Genomic DNA, 24,165 nt, shown 5'->3' on the forward strand with positions numbered 1-24,165 from the left:
GCCGCCCGCGGGGCTTCTGGGAAATGTAGTCCCTGAGGGCTGTGCTGGGGGAGTGCGCATGCGCTGTGTCGGGGCGTGGGTGTCCACGTGTGCCGGTGGAGGCCGCGCTGCGAGTGAGCGCCGGGCCGGTGCTGGTGCCGGGGCCGTGGCTGCACCGCCCCCCAACCTCTCCCCTCCTTCCCTCGCTACGGAGAGGCTCCGCAACCCCGCCGGAGATGTCTGGGGCGCGGGAGAAGAAGCGAGCCAAGAAGATGAGGAACCAGCCGGCCAGCGTCACGCTCCCTGCAGAGCCGGGGCCCTTCGCCGGCGGCGGGAGCAGAGCCTGCCCGCCCCCAGGTAAGGCTGTGGGAGCCCCTCCCGGGGCTGGCAGGGCGACCCCCCTCAGGGCCAAGTGTCCCCCTCTCCCCAGCCCGCAGCGTGCTCGCCGTGGGAGTACTCAGGGCTTCGCCCCCTGCCGTAGACTCCTTTAGTCCTGGTGCTGCCGTAAGTCCCTTAAATACGGGATTCTCTTTTAACATGGGAGACTCGTGAAGTCTCCCTTTCTGGAGTCATTCGAAACCCACCTGGACGCGTTCCTATGTAACCTGCTCTATGTGACCCTGCCTTGGCGGGGGGGTTGGACTGGATGGTCTCCAGAGCCCCTTTCCAACCCGAACTATTCTGTATCCTGTGAATATGCACTTCTCTCTATCCTCCTTTCGATTACACAACGAATCCCTACGGTTCCTAGTCGTAAAATGAATTTGGATGTTATACCCCATCCAGTTTCTCCGTTGCTTTTCTGCCAGACCTGGTACCTGCAGGAGGGGCTGATTTAGCCTTCTGGTGCTGTGATAAATGCACTGGTTTTCCTTCAGATCTGCATGCCCAGCCAGTTCACCTCCTGGGGCTCGTGGTTCCTGTACCTGTGGAAGGGTATTAGCAGGAGGCAGCAGGGCATGTCCCTAAAATGGCAGTGTCCTGGGTCGTTGCTGGAGCATTTTGCACACAGGTAACCTTGGCAGCTGAAGACTGAAGGATCCTGTCAGCTTGTATGCTGGATGCTTTTTTCGTTTATGTGTTTTGACCTGCATCCTCTATGCTTCCAGTTGGACCTCCATTTCCACCCCCACCTAACATTTAGATATTTTGTTACCTACATTATTTCTGGGAAGAACCCCACACAAAAAAGGGCTTGTTACTGTGAGGCCTTCAGAAGTTGACAAATGGTATCTTTGTGATTGAATGAAAAAATCCTTAAGTGTCACTGTGTATTTAGGTGACTGAAGAGTTCCTGAGCAGACAGAATGACACAGCAAGTTGTGCTCAGCCATGTCTGAAGATTTTGGAATGTCATTACAGGAGTACTGCCAGATTAAACATATTTTTCTAACTTTATTTGTAGCAGGGAACTTCTAAGATTACGTGGTTATGTCTTTCTGTTCTGTTAAATAGCATGGATTTTCATCCATGTAACATTCTTCTGTAGCGTGTCGCAGTTTTACGGAGCTGTTTTGTAGAAACAAGAAGGAAAAATTCTAAACAGGAGTTACAAAACTATGGATCTATGTAGTAGCTGAAATAATTTAAGGGTTTTTTAGGCATTAAGTCAGTTTTTCCAAACAGCCTTCTGTCTTCTGATTACAATTTTTTACTTCTTTCATGAAGAGGATGTGTTTGTGATATGAGTTAATTTTGGGCTGTAGGCCTACACAGATTTGCTGACTGAGACAGCTTCCATCCCTCTTCCCCAGCTATTTCCTTCTCGCCTTCACCTCAGTGTCTGGGCAATGCTGCTCTCAGGCAAATGGAAAGCCTGGTCAGGGAATTGTTCCATATGAAAGCTAATTTCTGTTTCTGCACCAAACTATTTTTTCTGCACTATTACTGCAGTTCTGCATGATGTGTGGTTGCAGGAGGCTACAACACCACTGCTGCTGAACATAAAACTTCTGTTTCTTGCTTATTTGAAATGGAAAAGGGAGGTTCTTTGCCTTTTTAAGTTCTCATCCATTGAGATGCTGCTGAATGTAAATCTCCTCCTGGCTGGTCTTCATGCCATTTTTGGGACAAAGGGACAGACTTGTTTAAGAAGCTGATCAACCTGAAAACTTTTTTTTAATCTCTTCATTTCTCTGGACACACAGGTTAACTTTCACTAGAGAAGCTCGCTGAATGCTATGGCCTCTTGTTCTCTCAAGCACTTGTTTTGATGTAGTGGATGGGGTGATAGGAATGGCTGGATCTTACTTAGTCAGATTGTCCGGCATGAACTGCCTGAGAACCATATCTCAAGTTGTAGTAGAAATCCTAACTAAGGCTTAACTGACTATAAAGTAATCTAAACTAATATATAATATTAGTTAGGCTGAATATACACCAGTCATTGAATGAGGACTTCAGGGCCCTCTGAAACTTTAGGTACTTGCTTAGGTGCTTAGCACTCCTGAAAGGTATGTCTGTACCTTAGGAAGCTTTACTGTAGGCTTTAGTTATTTAATTTCAGCATTGGTTTAAATGCTTGTACCAGACAAGTAACTTACTGCACCATCATACACGTATCATGCTTGCCTTAATTATTACTAAAACAGAAATATATGTCAGGCAAGAATACACGTGCTTATAGGAAAAAAATTCAAGGGGCAAGAGTAAAAAATAACTTTGCTGTTTTGTTACTAAAACTCTGACTAGACAATAATAAAAATCACTACTGATGTTGCATGGACTAATTTCACTGGCTCTTGGAGGCAGACTCTGGATTTGGCACCATTTTCAGAGCATGCAAAAGTTACTTAATCTACTGCAAGTTTGCTGCAAGGCAGTGTAAAATTCTTATTTATTCCTATAAGAAAGAACTTAATTCTTCTGATTTCTGGTGGCTTTTTCAGTTACATGTATTAAATATAATAGGAGGAGTCTGCAATGTAGTTTTATGAGGAAGGACTAATAGAGTTGTCAGTTACTCAAACTGTTTTGTATTTTTCTAACCTCTTTTCATCTCTAAACCTTCCAGGAGATGTTTGTTCTGAGGAGCAGCAGCAGAAGTTTTCAAATCAGTCATCTGGGCCTTCTTACAGAAAAGACCAATATTTTTCAAAGGGGCAAAGTAGAGGAGAGAGAGGCAGAGGAAGAGGAGGATGGCAAGGAGGACACCAGAGTGTTTCTGAGGAAATGCCAAAATACATAACAGGTTTGCATATACGGAAAGGTCATAATTTATATGTCCAGGGCAATTTGCTGGTGATTAAGTTTGCTGCCTGTCTTTGTGCAGGAGCAAAAATTAGAACTGGTGCTATGTTCTTCTGTTTTTCCTGATTTTCTCCAAAACACAGAAGTAGTTGTGAACTGGAATGAATGACCAGCTGTTGTTCAATGGGTCCTTTCAGACTTCTGACTGAAAAAGTTGCACCTGCTTGTAGTGGGGGATATGCATTTTGGTTTCTGTTTGCCAGCAAAATGAGTATTGACAGTCATCTGCTTTTAATGTAGCCAGTGAAACCGATTTTACTCATGATGTAAGTTAAAGACAACTTTTCCTCTAACAGAACGTTTATTTAGGAGAGCAAATTAGCATTGCAAAATGTGGCAGTGCTCTGATAGTAGATACACTTCCATAAGCATGAAATTGGACCAAGCTCTGGATTTTTATTTGGTTGTTTTAAAACAGTCTGTAATATATTACTGCTTACGGGGTTTTTTTTCCATGCTACAGTTTTTTTCACCTCCCTAAATACCACCTAAAAAGATTTCTATTCTAATTTAACAAAGAAGCGTTTAATGCAAATAGGAATTGTTGGTTAAACAACTTTCAGATTCATTAATGTGTAAATATTTGCTTGACCATATCTGTAAACTTCAGGATATGTAAAGAATTGAAATTTCTTCAGTGATAGTGTACAATACTTACTTTTATGTCAAGAAGATACTGGACTGCTGTACTAGGAGTAATTCCATAATTTACATACAGTATCCTCCTCTGGTTTTTTTGCTTTTTGTCATGCTCTGATGCAGTTCTTTTCATTCCAGTGTCTACCTTTGCTCAGGCTCGTGCTGCTGAGATCAATGCCATGTTGAAAGCAGTTTCGCAGAAGTCTTCCAACTCTCTGGTTTTCCAGACCCTCCCTAGGCACATGCGAAGGCGAGCAATGAGTCACAATATTAAACGCCTCCCCAGGCGGCTCCAAGAGATGGCCAGGAAAGAGGTATAAGTGTGTTTTACAGCGTTCCATATAGTGGGCATAGCCAAAGTACAGTGTTCAACTCTATAGTTATTAATGTTCAGACCTGAACTTCTGCCAGACTTCCCTGAGTACCCTAAACTTTGGCTGACATTTGGATTCAAAATGCAGGAACACCTCAGCTTCAGGTGGTCGCTCAAGCAGGTCTCGCTAACCACCTGGCTTTGTGATTACTGGACATTACGTGGAAAGTTATTAGAGTAGTGATAAAAGAGTTCACTGCAGGAGAGGTTGTTCAGGTGGTGCATTGGTCCCAGGTGGTCCAAGAATCCTCAGTAAGACCTGTCTGCCTTTCACCCCACCCCGGCTTTGGGATGTGACCGTGCCAGCCTCAAGCCCGCACAGCGGATGCGATGGTTCGAGTGTTACAGCTCAAATGTGGGAGGTACACTGGGGTTATTGGCAGACTGCATGCAGCTTAAGACTTACTAATTGACTAGTCCTAACAGCTCATGAAACTCATTTTGTGGCAGTATCTCAGCATTTAGTCAGAATATGCCTATGGGGGTTACTTACTCCTTATTCACTGTGGCCTTCCTGAGTGTTTAAAAAGGAAAATTAAAAATTGGTTTAGCAGGATGTTACTGGGAAATGATCTTCCCAATGTTTGGCATTGATCACTTTGTCATCTCTGAGAATTCTTAAAGTGATCAGTTGAGTTTTCTTGGTAAATTTTCTATGTATTAAGGTTGCCTGATAAATTTATTTATTGCATTCTTTTTTTCCCTTGCATTATCTTTGAGTTGAGACCTTGCCTCCTCCACCCTGAGCTCCTGAAGATAATTGTTCGTGGTTCAGAAATTGCTTTGGGTACTTCCCTGCCACACACCACCTACACATTTCTTAGGGTGTTTTATTGGATCTTCACAACCTGTACCTTATTTTACTGTTTTGGTTCACATTCTTTTTGTTTTGTCAGACGTGACAAGAGATGCAGTTTGGCGTGTTTTCTGGGAACTGAAGGAAGAAGGCATGGGCTGTTTTGCATAGTTAGTTATGTGCTCTGTCCTTGTTAAATCTAGATTTCTCTAATGTTTATGTTTGGTTCTTTTGTGTCCTGCTTTTTTAACTCCTTTCACATGACAGCCTATCTAACTTCTTTGTACATGCTCACACATACCCTCCCATCCATGTTTCCACTCCACATACAACTCTTGGATTTTTGAGATTATTTAATTGGCCCTGGTGCAGCTGTATTTCTTCTGCTACATTTTCTGTCTTCAGGTCTTTTGGTGTGGCTTATGTGTTTGCACAGGCTCACATATTCTTGCAGCTTGTCATATCTCTGTTACTTGTTTTTGTAAAGGTTCTGTCTATTACTTTTCAGTGTTTGATCTACATCTCCAAAGTTATCTGTTTCAATTCTGCTGCATTTTCTTAATTTGTCTTAGATCCTTTATCATGACCATTTTTCATTGAAACATTTACCTGGACCATCTCTTATCTCTTCATTAAGCTTAAAGATGTATGTTTTTCACCTACAATGCCACATCCCTTTTTCTCTAACTGCCTTTCTGAGGCCTGCCATTGATCCAGTGGCTTGTATTTCCTTCTCTGTGATGGAATGATGGGTCTCATGGGAAGATACTTCCTTTTTTTTTTTTTTTAGCTCTATTTTGATTTCATGGGCTGCTTCAGTGTTTTAAGTGTTCTTGGCACTGATCTATCATTTTCTCTTTCCTTTGTTATTCTTATAACCTGTGTCTGTTGTCAAGTGTTTCTTGGTGAGCTTACAAAGGATATTCTAAGAATCTTTTTGGATGTCTTATGGTCCTATTTCTTTGTACCACTTTTCTTCATAAAAAGAAAAATTAAACATTAATTGAATCAAGCCTTCCTCTCTAGCCATGCATTCACATGTAATAATTCTGACCTGGACTAGGTCTGGTTATCAAGAATTTGGTCAAGATATTACCACAGTCCACTCTCATCCACTTCTACATGTTGTAGAACCGATAGGGTCCTTTCTGTCAGTTTGAGCTTTCTGTCTGTATGAGCTCAAATCTCCAGGTGTTTTTCATGTCACATTGATTTGTTCATGTGAATGTATTGATGTGTGGCAAAAACTTCCAACAAGAAGTAGCAGCTTATTGTTCACTGTTAACTTTCTGAATGTGTGGGGATTTTGTTTTATGTGTGGATTTCAGTCAAACCTTGATGCACTTAAGTGGATGTGACTTGCATAGAAAATTTCAAAGTGTTAGTTACCCTCAAGAATTATCCAACATGGTGTAACTTAATGTTAGTGCTTCCTGTATCCTTATATTTCAGCCTTTTTCTTTTCAGAATTTTTTTCTCTTGAGATTTGCTTCAATATCCTCTCTTTTAAAAAACAGGCAGAGAAAGCTGTACATCAGAAAAAAGAACAGTCAAAGACTAAATGCCGCAAAGCTAGAAGACGCCACATAAATTTGGTAGCAGAGTTTAATCATAGGCAAAGAAAGAATATTTGGCTGGAAACCCATATTTGGCATGCAAAGAGATTTCATATGGTAAAGAAATGGGGATACTGTTTAGGAAACAGCCCTACAGAGAAGAGCTACAGGGCTTGTTACCGAGCCATGACAAAGCACTGCCTTCTTCAGGTACCACGTTTACATGTTTTGTTTGATATTTTGCCAAGGTGAAGTAATCAGCTGCTTAGTTATAATGAGTATCTATGTGTCTTTGAAGTACTGTTGTGTCAGCTTTTAATAAGACTGCTAAATATGAAATGAATAATTTTATAATTGTAATTCAGGGTGGCAAGTTTCAGAGAGAGCAAGATGAACCTTTAGAAGAGTCTTATGCTAACTATGACTGAAATACTACATTTTCAGTTTTCTCAAGAGCTGAGAGATTAAATTAATTCTTTTATCACCTCCCTGAGCAGGATGCTATTGAGGAGAGATACTTTGTTCCGTGTCCTTTTTGATCTGTTGGTTTGATAGGCAGGTTGGCCCTCAAATGAGAAATGCCTCACTGCTCTCCTACAGCTATTAATTTTAAGTTAAAAAGAAACTCATTTCACTTTGGCAAATTTTAGAGAATGAAAAATTACTACTTAAGTGTAAATTGTGAAGCTCTGTGTGGTCCTTTCTTTCCAGGCTCACTTTAAAGAGTTATTCTCACTTTGCCACTATCATATTGTTTCAGGACTTATCATATTATTGTTGTCTGGAGTTGAAGGGTAAAGAGAATGAGCTGCTGAAGCAACTTGCTCGAATGTGTAGCATTGACACAGGTAACATTTACGTTGTTCAAATAAAGATTCTGAATAGACTAAAGGATGACCCATCCTTTTCCTTTTTTAGTAATGTATCAGTCTCAATAGTAGTAACAGAGTTGATACTGAGTTGTGATTTTGGGTGAAAAATGTAATTAAAATATGTCATAGTAGGACTAGGCATTCTCATTTCAGTTGCTTATTAATAAGGTAATTATGGTACAAAATTAGCTACCCAGCAGCCAGACTGAATTTCAATTTTATTTTGTTTATTAAACAACATATTATTTTGTTCTTCAATAAGTATCTTCTTTTTTAGGATTGACATTTCAAGAGGCTTGTTGTCTGTCTGGAAGATTCGAGGGTTCCCTGTATCTTTACCGAGCAGATCGCTATCCTGAGGATATGCTTGGTCCTGTTACATTTATTTGGAAACCCAGGGATGGGTCTGAGAACAGACAGCTGTGGATCTGGGTGCATCCAGCTCTCAAGCAGGTGCTTTTTCGTATATAGTTGAACTCTTATTTCTTTATGTATTGTGCATTATTAAGGCTGAGGAGGTCATCTGAAAAGTACGGAAGAACTGGGTATAATACTTGACTTTAGGAATTAAAAGTTGGAAGACTATTTCCACTCTAACAATATTCATGTTCTGCAACTTGTTTTTGTAAAGCTTGTACAGAAAGTGCGTGCTGCTGAGGTGTTCAGTGTTAGAGCTTCTGCAAACTTCTGTAGTGTCACTTGCTTCAGGATACATGTGCAATATGATGTTGCTTGAGTCACGTCCTTTCCACTGGCACCCCCAACAGGCTAAGTTCGGTATCATCACAGATAGTCATAATCTGATACTTAGCTACCAGCTTTACAAAAACGAAAATGAACAAAGTAAAATGTTTGCACAGGCAGTTTTTATTATGTTAATTTGAAAGAGAAAAAATTCTTAGCAACTTTCAATATTACTTTCAGCTTTTCTTAGCAAGCCCTTGACTTCAGCAGAATTAAATTTTCCTTGAAATCCATATTGGAAAATTAAATAATGGAGTATAATTTTTAAAAGTGTACTTAAGCTTTGTAGTGCACTGCATATCATCCTAATCCAAACTTCGTTTTTCTTAAGGACATACTGAGGGAGTTAAAAGCAATTTTTCAATGTACAGAGCCTGAAGAAATGCGTATTACTGAGCATGTTACAACATCAGTTCAAGAGGAAAAACAAGTGGAAGTTGTTACAAGCCTTGGCAATAAAAGAAAGAAGGAGGATAAAGAAGGAGAAAAAGCTGTGCCTGTGAAAAAAATAATTGGTGACGGCACTAGAGATCCATTCCAGTCCTACTCTTGGATCGCACAGACTACTGGCATTGCAATCAGGTTTGTTCGCAGCAGAGTCAGAAACTGTGGCCCATAACCACATAACACAGCTGCATTCTGGCTTAACAGTACTGGGGAAAATAATGTGTGTTGTACAATTGTACATTCACCTGAAACTTTCCTGTTTCAGTGACAGAAGCATGGAGATTCTCAGATACCGCCTGATCGGCCCATTATCACACTCCGTCCTTACAGAGACCCTGAAAGCAGCTTCTGTCCAAACAGTAAGGAAATTGGCACTTTGGATGTTAGTGTAATTTTGGTAGTGTTCTTAGAATGTGCAAGCTTCTTTTTTGCTAGAAAGACCCATGAATTATCTAGCTTTACTTTTAATAAAGACTAACCTAGGTATTACTCCGGTGGCTTCTCTGTATTGAGCCTCTTGACTAACACTGATCTCAGGAAGAACTCCCACCTGGGAATAGGAAGAAAATAAAAACAGTGGTGCTGTTGAGCAGGCTGTGTAGTTTCTGCCGAGAGGTCCAGAATAATGCATATTCTCTTTGACAAACCATAGATCCTGTTTTTCAAGCAATGAGCTAGAGCATCTAGAACTAGGGATCAAGACATGTAAGGTACAGAAAACTTACGTGTTTTCAATAAAATATGCAGTTTCTCCAGGATTTAGGTTTTTCGTCCACTTCTTGGCATATAGCATCACTGTGGTTTAGTGGGGGTGTTTTTGTCTCTTGAAGAAAACATGATGAAGCCATGAAATCTCTGGTTTTCTGTAAGAAATAATTAATGGCAAAATTAGGAAGTATAGTGGATTGCTTTATTTATTTTTGGAACACAGGTTAAATTGAACAGCTTATTAGGGATTATTGTAAAGTATAGGACTACATTCATCAGGAAAAAATATTTTAGTTTAAAACTTGAGGAGGAAGAAAGTGACTATAGTGCTTAAGACAAACTGAGAGTGAATTCATACTGATAGAAAATAATGAATAACCATTTGAGTTTAATTAGGTATGTTGTTTTCCAGGAGATGGCAGGTTCAGAGACAGAACTGAATAACTGGTGGGTAGAAAACTGCAAGGACTCTGAAAAAGTATCTCTTCATCAATGTCAAAGTGCTATCTTTGAGCTATTGGAAGGTATTTGGGCACGTGGGTGCTGTGGGTGGAAGGGGGGAAACTTAAAATCTAGAGGTCAAGACTGGCATGCTAATAAAGTTGACTTCAGTTTGGACATGCTTATTTTTTCCATAATCAAGAGAGTGATGCCTTTGAGAATATGCTTAGATACTTGCCAGGGCATGGCAAAGAATTGAAAAATGTTACATTGGGGGTTTTAAGGGAATTTAAATCCTCTGTGTAGTTCAAACTCTTAATAGATAAACCAAATCTTGTTTGTTATGTTCATGAACTTGGTTTTGAGATTGCTGAAGGGATATACAGTCTGATGCATACTCTCACTCTCTCCCTCCATACACTTCAAATTAAGACAGTAAGTTGTACAATACCTCCACAGATAAAATGGTAGCCTCCAATCCAAAGTGAAAGTATTATACTTTGTTTATGTATGTTTGTTTCTAAATTAACAGTTGTGTATTTGGCTGAATTGTAAAGTATCATAAAGTTGACAGCATCTCCTCATTTTCTAGCACTGAAACAGGTAAGGAACTGGCTTTAGTAGATCCCACACTGTACTCAAGCTATCTATCCAATGTGAGGCAGTTAAGCAGAGATAAGGTAAAACCTTTACAAAACACTTCCAAATTTCCTTTCTCTTGAAGACAAGTGTAGAACAAAAGTTGATGGTTCTTTGAAATTTGTCAAATAGAAAGGATGAATTGAGTCTGTGACAGTGACCTCACATCATTGCTGAATGTAAATTTAATTGCAAACCAGGTCTTACACTGCTGTTGTTGATTTTTTTTTATTATTGGACATTTAACAAGCATTGGTGGGTTTTCAAGACATGTAAAATAGAGTATTCTGGATTGCTTCACTGGCTTATAGTGGTGTCATATCCCTGCAGGCAAAACCACACAAAATACTAGTGCAGAAAGATCACAACTTAATTGGTGGTTTCATGGCAATGTTCATCTGTGTGTTTTTAAAGGGATGAGCTCACCATCAGATATGCCACCAGGTACAATACTTGGCCTCACTGTTGGAGATCCTCGAGTCAATTTGCCAAAAAAGAAGACAAAAGCCATGCCAGACTTTGAAAAATACCAAGGTAAAATCCCTTGCCTGTATTATGAAGAGATTCAGTTTCTCTCTACGCTTTTGTTTTCATTAACTGTCATCTTCTATGGATTGTCTCTTGCTGTTTTCCTCTAGGTTTTGGTTCACAATAGTTCCCAATTCCAGAGCCCCCAGCAGAAGAGAAACAGCTTGAAAGTTGCATAGGTTTTAGAACAGTGGTTGTGAGGGAGGGACATGCACCAAAGCTGGTCTTGTGCTCAGTGGAAGCCTCTGTCTGACCATACAGATGATCCAGGTTCGAATCCTGGCAAGGCCAACCAGGTGCTAAAAGCTCCATAGTAAGGTTCTGTTTGGTGTTTAGTCTTCCTGATGCTGTTTATCTCTCCAAGAAGATACCTGCTATTTCTGGTTTATAGGCCTACGGTGTTGAAAGTTGCAATTCCACTGGGAAAAAATTATTACCTTTGCAGGATTAGTATTTCAGATGGCCAAGATGCTGGTTATGATACAAAATGAGCGATGCAAGCATAACTTCTGAAATTTTCATTTCAGTGCTGACTTACACAATGTTGCAGTGCAAAATTCAAATTCAGATGGATGTGAATGTCCTCTAAAAATGTGCAAGAATATGTACAGTATACAATGGGGTTTGTGTACAGTGTAGGCATTCCCAATTAGGTTGACTGCACACAGGCTGCCTCACCTAATAGGAGAAATGTGATAGCTAGCTAGCAAGCAGTAGCAAATAGGACAAGTCGAAAGTTCCAGAGACTTGAAAATACCAAGTTTCCCTGGTGGTCTGTTTGTAAGATGCTAGAATAACTTGGTCTTGCATATCATGTAAATCAGGTTGAACACCTACTTCAGTTACTGTCTTTTAGCTCTTTGCATAATTCTGCTATTTTCATTTTCTTACATCCTCCTATTCTACCCTCTGTATCTAGAACAGCCTTTCTGTTAATTAGTTCTGCTCAGCTAACTTTCTCATCATTAGTGTTCCTGTTGGAAATGCTGCAGCATACATGACCTCTATTTTGGTTCCTTCCTCCTGAGAAGTAAGGTGAGCTATGTAGCACTTGTTTACAGACATTGGTTTGAGCTGGTAAAGGAGTTAGCAACTACAGAAAGTAATTTGGCGCCCTTCATTCTGCCTGTCATGTCTGTGAGGATGGGTTCAAGAAGGCAAGATCAACAGAAGGCATCTAGGTATTTTAAATGTCTCATAGTAGTTTCTCTCCCACTGCTGGAGTTGGTTGTCCCTCAGGAAGGATGGCCATGGTAAAGAGGTAACGGTGTAAGATAGGGAGTCAAGAGCACCCATGTGTTTTTTCCTTTGGCTGGATAGAAATATCCATCTTCAAAATCTTTCTACCTGGGGTTATCCTTCACATGCATAATATCTTTCATACCACAAATACTCAGAAAAGCTGGTGATGCTTTTTGGTTTCTTTCTGAGTCTTTTTTTTATTCATCATGAACTTAAAACTGCTTCTGTCCTCTCTGACTTTTATTTAGGAGAAGGAGGAGGTCCTTCAGCTAGCAAGGAAAGGTAAATAGCATAATACCTTCTAATTTAGGTTCTGCTGAATAACTCACTGTTAAACGTGACTGAAAAAGTTGAGTAGGCAGAAAGATGAAAGCAGACAGACAATACCACTGTCTTCTAGTAGAAGTTGCCCAATAAAAAGACTTCTCTAAGATCTGTAATTCCATTTTAGTACTGTTAATTTCCCCCTCCTGAAAAGAAAAAAAATTCCTTTTATGAGCATTAGAATTACATAAACTTTCTGAGCCTTGATTGTGTTGTAACCTTACTCAGATGTAGTAATACTGTGAGCTGACCTCTATTAAAAAATGTTAATAGTAATTTATTTGTCTTAATCACATCTTGTTTATTGAGCAGTAAAAGGGAACCACTGGTGTATTCCACACTTTTTTCCCCTTTTTGGCTTCTTGGCCATTCAAATACTCTTAGGATTAGTATTAGTAAGATTGAAATGGCACATAGATTACATATTTTAGCCTCTCTTGTTCTTCAGTATTGTATAAAAGACAACTGATTGTCTTAGATAAACTTTACTAATTTAAAGATGCATTGTTTGTCAAATGAGTGACTAGTTTAGGTAAGTTATGGCCATCACCTTTGCTTGGGGATTGTCATACATGCAGTCTGTGGAATGATACACATCTGTTCATACTGCTTTTTTTTCCGAAATGCTGTTCTGAGATATGCCTGTGTAGCTTTTCCCTGTGAGTAGCACACTGTGAGTAACACACTGATAAATCAAATGTAATTTCAGTCTTTCCCAGTTACTTTATCTTTTCAATGCTTATGCATGTGTATTATGAACATGGGCTGATCGGATTTAATCAAATCAACTGTCATTATTTCTTCAGGCTGGAGTCAAGACTCCCAGTAAGCAGTCAGTTCTCACATGACTGCAAATTAGTACTGTTCTTTTATCCAGTTTAAAGTACACTTCTGACATTTTGATATGTTGTAACTGTCTTGTATGGGAGAAAACAAATTCCACTGCCTTAAAAAACACTCAACATGGAGTATGCCGAAACTTCTACCTAATCAGTGGATGAGATGCATGGAAGGAGAATACACCATGAGAGATACGTGAACTAAAGTTCCTTCTGGAGACACAGAGCCTGGGTCCATGGCTGTAAACACACCTCTTGCAGAGGTTTAGGTATCTGTTCCCAGTTGTCCTGATATACACCTTCCCTACATACATAGGACTCTCAAACTGCTCCTTGGCAGTGTTTATATTTTTTGCTTGCCTTTTTTTTTTTTTTTTTTTGCAAAATAGAGGAAGGAAAATTTTCAAATAGAACTCTTAGGCCTGTCTTCTAAGATAATCAGCTGTGCAAATCAGATCAGTAGCTTGAAATGGAACAAAGCCTTCCTCTATCTGCCTGTATCGTCTAAGCACCAACCACTGACACCAGCAGAAGTAGATTGTTGATGAGCTTCATGTACTTAGTAATGCAACTTCCTATTTCCTATACTAGCCCTAACATCTTACTTTCACGATTATCAGCAACTTATTCATCAGTAAGGTTATTTCCCCAGAAATCTTAAAATGTGGACTGAAGAAAACAGGAGAGAGGTAAGAACTGGTGTGAGGATTTGGGATTATGATTTGAATTATAGTGTGCTTAGTAGAAAGAATAAATTCTCCAGGTTCAGTGAGGATCAAAGAGAAGGAATGTACCAAGTTAGAGAAGAATATTTTAGGCTAATAAGGAGGATATTGGATGGGTGGTGGTGATGAAAAGAAACTGACTTATAAGGTCTTTCTATAGTGGGGAAACAAGTATTCATGCCATTATAGAATATAGGAATTGCAAAGAACTCTGAGAATATGACAAGGATAGGCTGCCTGAACTGTGATAATAGAAAGAAGTGTTAAAAAAAGCAGAGAAAGTTGCAGTGAATAATTTGCAGTTGAAGGAACTAGAACATATTTAAATAATTTAACATAAAGAGATTCTGGTGTTCACAAATGCTTTCTGTACAGAAGATGAAAAAGGTACTTTCCTTACCTTATGCTTGTAATTATGTGCCCTTCCCCCTTGGTTATCTGTAAGAGTCAGGAAGGAATTCCCTACCACCACCAGACACAGTGTTGTTGCTATTTTTCTCCTTCTTTTGAGGCATTAATACTTGCTTTATCTCCAGACAGAATGTGCTTTGCCTATAGGAGTGTTGAGCTCTCTTAGGTTCCTCCTCAGTTTCCTGTTCTTAATTTTTGGTCAGAGAAGGAATTCTGCTTAATTGGCAAGGATTCCCTTTTTAGTTTTATTGTTCTTAATTTGAAGGAATGCCACCATAATCTGATAATTTCTTTTGCATTTCTTCTCCTCACATAAATCTATTTCATTAGCAAGAATGCATGGCAAGTATCAGTAACATCATCAAACTGTCGCAAGTGCTGCCATAGTTAATATTTCTTGGAAAGGATTTTGCAACTTTTAGTAATGGGTATGTCTTAAAGACTGTGGATTTAAAATAAATAATTATTGCAGTTACGTTTGGCAGTACACCCATCCAATATCCAGTTTGCTAGGTGCTGTTAGTACCACTGAATAATCTGAATCTTCTGTCTGAGTCTTTGTCCACATTACCTGGAAAAATTAGCAGAACCTTTTTTTAAAAGACTTAAATAATTTTAAAAAACAAAACAAACCCTGACATGTTATGTTCCTTTAATATGTAAGACCTTGTGGATGATGAAATGAGAAGCAATCCCTCAAAGTTTTTAATCACAGAACTATTAATAGGTTCACCGTATTGTTTCTTGATAAGAGTTATTTTACTTAAAATATGGATCAGCATTCGCTACATACTGTACTGTACACTGAAGGCTGTTAATCCTCTGATCACTAAAGGTAGGTACACATTTTCTTTGCTTTGCTTAGATTGTAAAATTGAAAAAGAGATGGGTTATTTAATACTTCAACAATCCATTTTAAAGCTACAAGTGTTGTTTATTTTCAGAAATGTACACAACTGTTGATTTGTGCAGACATAAGCAAGAATAGTCCCTTCCTTGAAGCACACAGCCTGAGAAGATCCAGAGCAGGAAACTAATACTAAATAAGTAGTTGCATGCTAGTCATAGCCATACAAATATTTCCTGTATGTACATTTCTCAAAGGTAACCCTTGCTTCTCTTACAAGTTTACTTAGGCAGACTTATTTCAGGCTTTGTAACGTTCCTCTTTGTGATTTTCACCAAATCTGTTGAGCTTCACACTCTGCCAGAAAGGCCAGATTCCAGAATATTAAAGGTGGTATGTAAAGATCTTATTTACATCGCCAATGGTCATGTCTTTTGTTAATGAGAAATGCTGGTGCGAAAATACCATGTTAGTCCTTCTAACACTAGTAGTTTATTTCATATTTTGTATTGGGAAAAACATGTGACAGTAAGATCCACAAGCAGTGATGCTTGTTAAGCTTTTAATAGTCTTTTCTTGGTTGTCTGCTCATTATACTTACGATACAGAAGTGGCTTTGGTAATTTGGTACTTAAACCACAAAAATAGTTTGAATTTTGTTTAAAGGTTCTTTTCTTTTGTAGATAATGATAAAGTTAGGCAGCTGTACCTGAAGGGTGTACCTGTAGACTGTGCTCACAGCTTTATCTGGGACCATGACATCCGTAAGAACGTCACTGAAAATAAAATCTCAGAGCAGGTAACTAAGTAGATGGGTTGCCATGGAGGAAATGGCTAATGGTTCATAGAGTCCATAGAAAGAGACTCTTGGAATTTGTATAAATCTAAGATTAATCAATGGCTTCCTTAATGTCATAGTATCCAGCTGCTGACTTGAAGTGGTTTTTTGTAGCCTTTGCATAATGTTCTTGCACAGCCATTGACCATGATTCAATTAAAATAAAGCTTTATTGGATTGTCTGCAGGACTATAGTTGTAGATTTATTTAACAGAAGGGTTTGGAATTGGATTTTCATATATCACCTTGACTCGTGCAGCAGAAAAGACTGACACAGGAAGGTTCTGGCCTTTAGCTGTAGTCAGGGTGATTCTTCTGATAAAAGAACTGTGGAAGTTGGAAGGAAAAAAAGTCCTGTGTTTCTGAACTGCAGCACACTATGCTGTGGGTGTGCTGGGCAATAACTTGTAATTCGTAGAGAACTTCAAATTTGCTGTTGCAGGTTTGAAATCTCCTATCTTGACATTTTCATTGACAATGGAGGGCAGCCCATAAAGTGCATGGATAAAAGGTGATTTAGTCCCAAGACGTGATAAACTTCTGGCACCATTGTAATCAGAAAGAGTAAACATTTGTATGGCAGAAACATCTTTCTAAATATTGTCTTTCTGAAAATTAATTTTTTACCCTTTCAAACTGTCTGACATAGTGTAAAAAAGTATAGTATTTAGAAAATATTACTCTGGCACATGAGTTATCAGCACAATCTTTTTGTGTATGACAGTGTTCTTCATGCTGTCATGAAATTTAATGTTTACCTGATAAAACAGAGGGAGTCTGATGGTCTGTTTTTTAAATAAATGTATTCTTAATGTGGTACAATGGAATATAACAACTGGTGATTGACAAAACCTCAGTGCCAGCATGCTTTATGTAAAACTGATGACCAGATCTTCTCATCTACTTGGACGTAGTTCAGATTTGCTCCATATCGTGACAGACTGAAAGCACCTGTTCAATCTAGTCTTGTGCATAAATCTATAAATACAAAGTTGTAAAACTCGCTTTTCCTCCTTCATCTATGTTGTGCCTTGTACCCGCTCTTTATCAAGGGCTATGGAAGTAAGAAGGGGAGAAAAAGAGTGCTTAATACTCTTTTTTAGAATAATTTTTCATGCCTTGATGAAATTCTGTTCAAATGTATAGTGTATTACTATATTTCTCCTAGCTGTAAACTCACCTTCTCTCTGTATCTTGAAAGGATATCTGGAAGAGGGAAGAAGAATGGTTATTAACTTACGGGAAATGTCTCCTTCTTCTCAGGATTTAAACCATATGAGAGCTCAGTTACTCGTACCTGGATCACACCTTGATTTGGGTCCTTGTGAATCTAAGATTCCCATACTGTTGGTGCAGCAGCCAGGGAAAATGGCTGGAGAAGATCGACCAGGATGGGGAAGTGGCTGGGATATCTATCTCCCAAAGGGCTGGGGCATGGCTTTCTGGATTCCTTTTGTAAGTGACTTTGATGGCAAATTGCAAGTAAATTTAATAATTTATATAATTTAGTTTAAATTAATCGATTTTAGAGAGTGTACTTCACATTGTATTACCAATTCCCAATTACAGGATCAAAATCTCACTTTAAAAAATGGCATATGAACTGGTTCATGACAGAAGCTTGGTCTTGAAACTTCAACAATAGCTTTCCATGTCTTCTGTTGGGTACAACTATGCCCACACAGCAGTCTAAAAGCAGCAAATCAGTGGGGAGTCAGGAGAGAAAACTGAGGCTATACCTCTGTGTTTCTACAAGCATATGTCTCCAAAGAGAAATCATTTGGTGCCTGCTGCTAATCAGTTTCCAGCTTGGCTGTCTACACCTTGTCACCAAATTGGTTGCCTGTGATTTGGGAGAGAGCTTGAAACAAAGTTCAAGTTAACCTTGAATACTCCTTTGGTGCTGTTTGAAGTATCCTGCTTTGAGTGTTTAGGTGGTAGTTTTAATATCTTTCTGCAAGTTACAGTTATGCTTTTGAATGTGCAGGGGATTTAGTTGCAGTGATACCTATTGTATGGTTAAAATACATTGGGCAGTGCCTGTCGAAGTAATACAACATTCCTGGCAATGTGCAAGATCAGAACCTGTAAAATTCTCTTTGGTTTTGTTGATAGTTTTGCAGAATTAAATTTAAAGAGCATGACTAACTTATTTGTTAAAATTAGCATCTAGAACTGTAGAAACCATGCTTAAGTTTATTTTTAAAGCTAAAGTGGTAGACTTCCAATTTTCTAAGGAGGTACCCTCTGGGCATTAATGTTTTGTTTCAGCTAGGAACCTATAATTGGTTCAAACATTATTTTTTGGGCATTTGGTTTTTATAACAGATATATCGAGGTGTACGAGTTGGTGGCTTGCAAGAGGCATTAAAGCATTCTGAATACCAAAGAACACCTCACACTCCAAATGATTTCCCAGACTGCCAAGCAGGAATGCAGTTTGCCAAAGAACTGGAAACCAGTCTTCTTGAAAAATTCAAACGGTAACATTAACTTAAAAATTGACAGCAAGAATGACAAAAATGAATACTGCTTAAAATATTCCATTAATTATCTGTTGTTGTGTTCATTGGACTTTATTGAGATCTTTCACTAGTGTTTTAAATCTTAGTATTATGAAAAAGAAAGGAATCCTAGATATATTTAACTCAGCTAAACAGGGCATGTGAATTAAACCCTTCTATTCCCAGAGATATGCTCAGTTATAGAGCTGTTACAATGCTGCATAGCAATAAAATAAACAAAACTATTTTGAGATTCTTAAGCAGCAAATGGGGGAGGAAGTAAGACAATATAAAGGAGTATGTCAAAGTATGTACCAAGTGTTAAAGAATAAAGTAAATTAAGAGGTACATTTTGGGGTCTAATTTTAAATATCAGCTGGTCTGAAGTTTGCCTTCATTTTTACTGCAACAAACAGAACTCTTACCCACGAGTTTGGAGTAGCTGAAAATGTCCTATGCACCAACTGGTGTTGGTTCCCCTTCCAGGTAGGAGGGGCAAGTAGAAGTTCAGAGGGAAAGGTGGTGGTGGTGTCAGTCACAGCAGGTAGATGTTTCCAGCATGGCTGAAAGGATATAGAAGTACAGCAGCATTTTGTAGATTGTCATTTTAAAATTCTTGTTCAATAAGATTAGAAAGTTAACTGTGCATTCCGTTCTGTTTTAAATACTTGTTTTTGAACATATTCTTACCTACTCACTTGATTTATCATTTAGACGTCCACCTGCAAAAAGGGCAAATTATGTCAAGTTGGGCACTCTGTCTCCTTTCATCTGTCCTTGGGGGCAGCTGACAAAGAACTGGGAAGGAAGAATGAAAGCTTCAGGAGGATTTTTTTGTCCTTCCTCCACACATCCTGAGTGCTGCACAACTGAAGGGCAGACCTTTTGTGACCCCAAAGCAGAAGTGGTCAGAGAAGCTTCCCCTGAGACTGGTGAGGTAGAGGAGACCATGGAAATAACAAATTCTGAAGGTGCCCCAAAGACAGAAGATGGTACAAGCATCCAAGATTTTGGTGAGAGAGAAACTAAGACAAGTGACTTTATTGTTCTCAGGTATGTCAAAATGATACACACATTTTATTTCTTTATTGGTATTTATTGAATTGGGGAAAGGAAGAGCTCAGCCTTGGTTATTAAGATGAGAGAATTATTTGATCCAAATACAGTGAGATTAAATAGTTTTCTCATGAATCAGAATCTGCTGTTGAGTGGAAGTCCTTCTGCTTTTCTCCAGCAAACTTGGTGACTACATAAAGAAAACTCCTAAATTATCTTAAATTTAACACTCTGGAGTTTACTGTGTTCTTAGAGTTGGTGTATTCTGTCTGCTTCCAGGTCAATGGAGCTTTTGGAGGCTCATATTTGTGACTTTAAGACTGTTGCTGTGAAAATCATCTTGCATTCTCTTCTCTAATACATCACCACAGGTGGTTCTTGCACTCCTTAACAAGGTCTAGAAAATAGAGAATCCCCTGCATTCCAATGCAACACATGAGGGCAGCAACAGTATTGGAAAGTGCCTGAACACAGGTCTTTCATTTTTGTGTGGTTACCAGGAGAAGAAAACATCGAAAGTTCTGGACTGCATTAGTGTCACTGGAAATTTTAGAGTGTTTGTGGTTTTATCAAGCTTTGAGGGTTTTAACAAGTAATGTCTCCTTCCTTCTTAAGAAGACTCATGATTTCCACTCACCGATGATTTTATGCTAAGAGTGATACATGTACCAGCTTTTGGAAAGTTACAGAAAGCCCCAGGGCTTTTTTAAATTGTGCTCTTGCAAATATGTGGGGTGCTGGATTTCTGTTGTACTGCTTGTTAATAATTATCTGTGATGTTTATTTTTGAAAATTTTTAATAGGAGTGAGAAACTACTAATGCAGTTATCAGCCTGGTGTTATCCCACTGCTGGGAAAGATCGGCGAATCCGCCTTATTTCTCGACTGGGACAGAAGGCAATGACTGAAGATGCTTTTTTGCCAATGTTGATGAGCTACCCAAGGGCTCTTGTCTGGGTTAACTTGTCACTCTTGAGAAAGGGGAACCCTGAATTACATGCCATGATCTGCATCCCAACAGAAGATGACTTGCTGCATCGAAGCAAAGACAAACTCTTCTGTGGTCCACAGGAACCCAAACATCGTGACATATTCAAGGACAAGGTTCAGAAGCAAAAAGAGAAGAAGAAGAAGAAAAAGGATAATGTGAAGTCTCTAGAGAGTGACCTTCCAGGCATTCCAGATGAAGAAGCAACTGAGGACCATGAAGATCTCATTCTTGGTCTTTGGTCAGATGCTCTCCCAGATGTTACTTCCCACTGCTCCAGGACTGTCTTGGGGTATGTCACTCGAGGGGATTTTTCATTGGCTGCAGGCTGTGGAGAAGCACTGGGTTTTGTTAGCTTGACTGGGTTAATTTATATGTTGCACAACCAGCCAGCAGATAAAAAAGGGCTTGTTTTGTTAAGGACTCCAGCATCTCTGCAGTACAGATTTGCAAGACTTAATATTGAAGTTTAAGTATCATTGCAGTGCAGTAGAATGCCAAAAATACCAAAGAATTCTGTTTTGTATTCTGTGGCCTTTCTGACTTGTCTCAAATTTGAGGTTATTCTGAGCCCAAACAGCTCTAAGATTATGAAATAATTAAAAAGCTTTTTAGCATTATTCAAGAAAATAACTAATGCATAAACAGACTAGAATTACTTTTGATGTCTGCATTGCTAAGGATTTTTAAGAGATCATTATCATGATCTTCTTTATCTCTAAAGAAGCATATTCTTCATTTTTTTCTCCTCAAAGCAGTGGATGCTATAACAATGTACAGGAAATCATCATTTTCATTTTAGAAGTCTTTGCTCAGATGGACTGTAACTTTACAGTGCACTTTCACATGTAACTGCATGCAATCTGATCCAGTGTATATAGCAAGTAGCTTTCCTGATTCCTCGTATCTGAGTACATGTGGCTGCAGTGCAGCAGAGCTACGTAGAGAAACCTGGTACAGAAAGCTGAATGCTTAAATGAAATGCAAATAAAATATAGCCCAGCTATATAATTTTGAATTATAGCAACTGGAGCTTTTAAACTGGAAAGCATATCAGTCTGTCTCCCTAGTCTGAAACATAATAAGCCTTTCAGATGCAAATTGCTAGTGGTGGGTCAGCATACATTTTCTGTTAATAATAGGGGATATTTTTGTTCCTTAAAACATGAATTTATTTTTGTATGGAATGTGTTAGAATTGAAGGTTTCTTCATGTTACAGTACGGTTCATGAATATTGTTCAAACAATCATAAAACTTGTAAAATATGCTGGGGGTAAAGAGAGAAAGGTGTTTGATTTGCCTGGGACAGTGTGGGTAGGTTGCTTGTGTTCGGTATTTTGTTGGGGTTTTTTTTTAAAAATAGCCTTAAGCATCTAGCCATTCCTGAGTTATGGAACTTGAAAAGGAGTTACAGTATTACACTGTAGTTTAGTAGCAGCATGATACAAATATATGTCAGTTGGTAAAATTATCCTGAAATGATCATGTACAAATAAAAATGTAATGTATTCTTGAGTCAGTAGTCTATTGACAAAGTTTGATTCTTAGAGAAAATAAACATGGATTAGTTAATGGCTTTTTCTTTCTACATGTCACTATTCAACTTAATTTCCTCTTTCACAGTTTTGTTTGAAAGTCTTAGGCAAATTTATTAATGTTGGCTGGAGTTGTTGGAGAAAAGATTCAGTGTGCCTTACCCCCAAAATTATTAAAATTTAGGACCATTTAAATATGGCACACACATGGGGAAGGAGGAGGAACATCTGATTGCAAGGGAAGTATTGGAAGTGGGGCTGGATTCTTTTTTAAAAAGTCTTCAGAAGATGGATTGTAGAATGTGCACCAGCAATGGGAGCTGTGATGGCATGTGGGAAAGAAAGATGCAGTTTCCAGCACAGCTTGGATTGCAGCTGCCTGAGAAATCATGCTGAATGGCTCCTCACTGCTCACCTTTGATGCACCTGATAAAGCAATCATGGTCCCAGACAGGTTCTGGGAAGCATCGCTGGAAAGCCAGCAGATGGCCCCAGAGGAAAGAGCTTGGTGCTGGCAGGGCTGGGATTCACACGCTCCTGGCGTGTGACTGTGAGTGCTGCAGCCTGTAGGTATGTGTGAATAAGGAGCCCCTTAAACTTTACAGCCTGGCTGCTCTGATCAAGTTCTCTCATGGTAATAATCCTGGATTTAATGAACCTTTTGAATTGTAAGCCCGATTGAAATATTTCTAGGATCACAGTTTCCAGAGCTGTGCTTCATGGGAAGAAAGGAGGGGAAGTGATGTTTATATGGTTTTCTCCCTCGTCACCTCCCTCATCTTCTTAATAGATACATATTTTCTTGCCTCAATAGACCTGGCTTGTATGTGAGAAAGAAAAAGAAGGCCCCACCCAAGCTATCATTTTTTCTTTTCTGCTTGTAGATCTTTTGTTCACTGAGTCTTTCCCAGGTTTTTATTTTTTAAAAAAAACATCTGGAGTCTTTCCTTTTTTTTCTTCCTATTGGTAATTTCTGCCAGGTTTTCATTTTGACACTTCCTGTTACTTTTCTTTGATTTCCATTCTCTATTTTTGATTTATGATCCTTGTCTCTGGTGAGCCAATGAACAGAAACTGGAACCCAAGTGCATCCTGTTCTGTATATCTTGTAATATTGTTACACAGTTGTTTTCCTTTAAGTCAATGATTTATGCCTTAAGACTTCACTCCTTGTAAAATACACTGCAAACCAGATAAGTTAAAAATGCTCAAAACTCTCAGCCAAAATTTGTCAGAAAAGTACTGTGACTTTATGTAGCTGCAAGGAAATTTTTATCTGTGGTTGCGATTTCCAGATTCCAAGTGTCTCAAGGGTGACTTAGTCATAAAAACCATGTCAACACCGGATAATCGAACTGTGGATAATTAAACCTGTGTTATCTGTGCATCAGCTGTACAGTACGTCTGTGCTCATCACGTTGAATCAGGTGTAGCTTACAGCACACATCTGCTCTTACTGCAGTTGCTATATGTTGGTTAACTACCTCAGAGCATCTGGATCAGCTCCTGTGGGCTGCGATACATGAGCATTTTTGGGAACCTAGGAAGCTCTGGCCTAGTGAGAGCAGCTCTCACAAGCTTTCCGGCTCTCATGCTGTCCTCCAGATAACTTTCTCAAAATGGATGCCAGAACAAACCCTTAGCTCTCATCCTGTGCTTGGCAAGAGCTTTTGGAAGCTAAAATGAAGCACAGAAGGCAATTTTGGCATTCTGTGTAGCACGGTGAGGAGGTTGAACGGTAACACATTGCGCTGTAGCTCTTTCTGTGGCTCCCTCAGAGCAGCTGTGTAAATGCTGCATTTGACTCACCTTGTGAAGGGTCTTTTCCCAGTCTGAACCATGACTCCCGTGGCAGTTGCCTGCTCTGTTGACAGGCGCAGTGAC

At 39.1% G+C, this 24,165-nt stretch overlaps 1 protein-coding gene across 1 annotated transcript; it reads left to right on the forward strand.

Annotated features, from left to right (window-relative positions):
* Nucleotides 1-87: 87 nt before the first annotated feature.
* POP1 (POP1 homolog, ribonuclease P/MRP subunit) lies at nucleotides 88-22,318 on the forward strand. Its single transcript, XM_042036071.1, has 15 exons — nucleotides 88-336; nucleotides 2,993-3,169; nucleotides 4,006-4,181; nucleotides 6,554-6,802; nucleotides 7,353-7,440; nucleotides 7,742-7,917; nucleotides 8,540-8,790; nucleotides 8,921-9,014; nucleotides 9,776-9,887; nucleotides 10,858-10,977; nucleotides 16,043-16,158; nucleotides 17,461-17,652; nucleotides 18,526-18,680; nucleotides 19,416-19,754; nucleotides 20,561-22,318. Exons 1-15 carry the CDS (start codon nucleotides 216-218, stop codon nucleotides 21,216-21,218), a joined length of 3,024 nt encoding a protein of 1,007 aa, XP_041892005.1. The 5' UTR covers nucleotides 88-215; the 3' UTR covers nucleotides 21,219-22,318.
* The last annotated feature ends 1,847 nt before the right edge of the window (nucleotides 22,319-24,165 follow it).

Source organism: Corvus kubaryi, unplaced genomic scaffold (genome assembly GCF_017639235.1).
Source record: "Corvus kubaryi isolate FWS band 111438036 unplaced genomic scaffold, C.kubaryi_AGA036_p1.0 37385, whole genome shotgun sequence".
Lineage (NCBI taxonomy): Eukaryota > Metazoa > Chordata > Aves > Passeriformes > Corvidae > Corvus > Corvus kubaryi.

Excerpts from the sequence above, each read along its gene's own strand:
- POP1 (XM_042036071.1), top strand. The coding sequence starts at position 216 with ATGTCTGGGGCGCGGGAGAAGAAGCGAGCCAAGAAGATGAGGAACCAG. Across the intron at positions 337-2,992 it reads CAGAGCCTGCCCGCCCCCAG|GAGATGTTTGTTCTGAGGAG; the intron begins GTAAGGCTGTGG and ends TAAACCTTCCAG. Across the intron at positions 4,182-6,553 it reads AAGAGATGGCCAGGAAAGAG|GCAGAGAAAGCTGTACATCA; the intron begins GTATAAGTGTGT and ends TTTAAAAAACAG.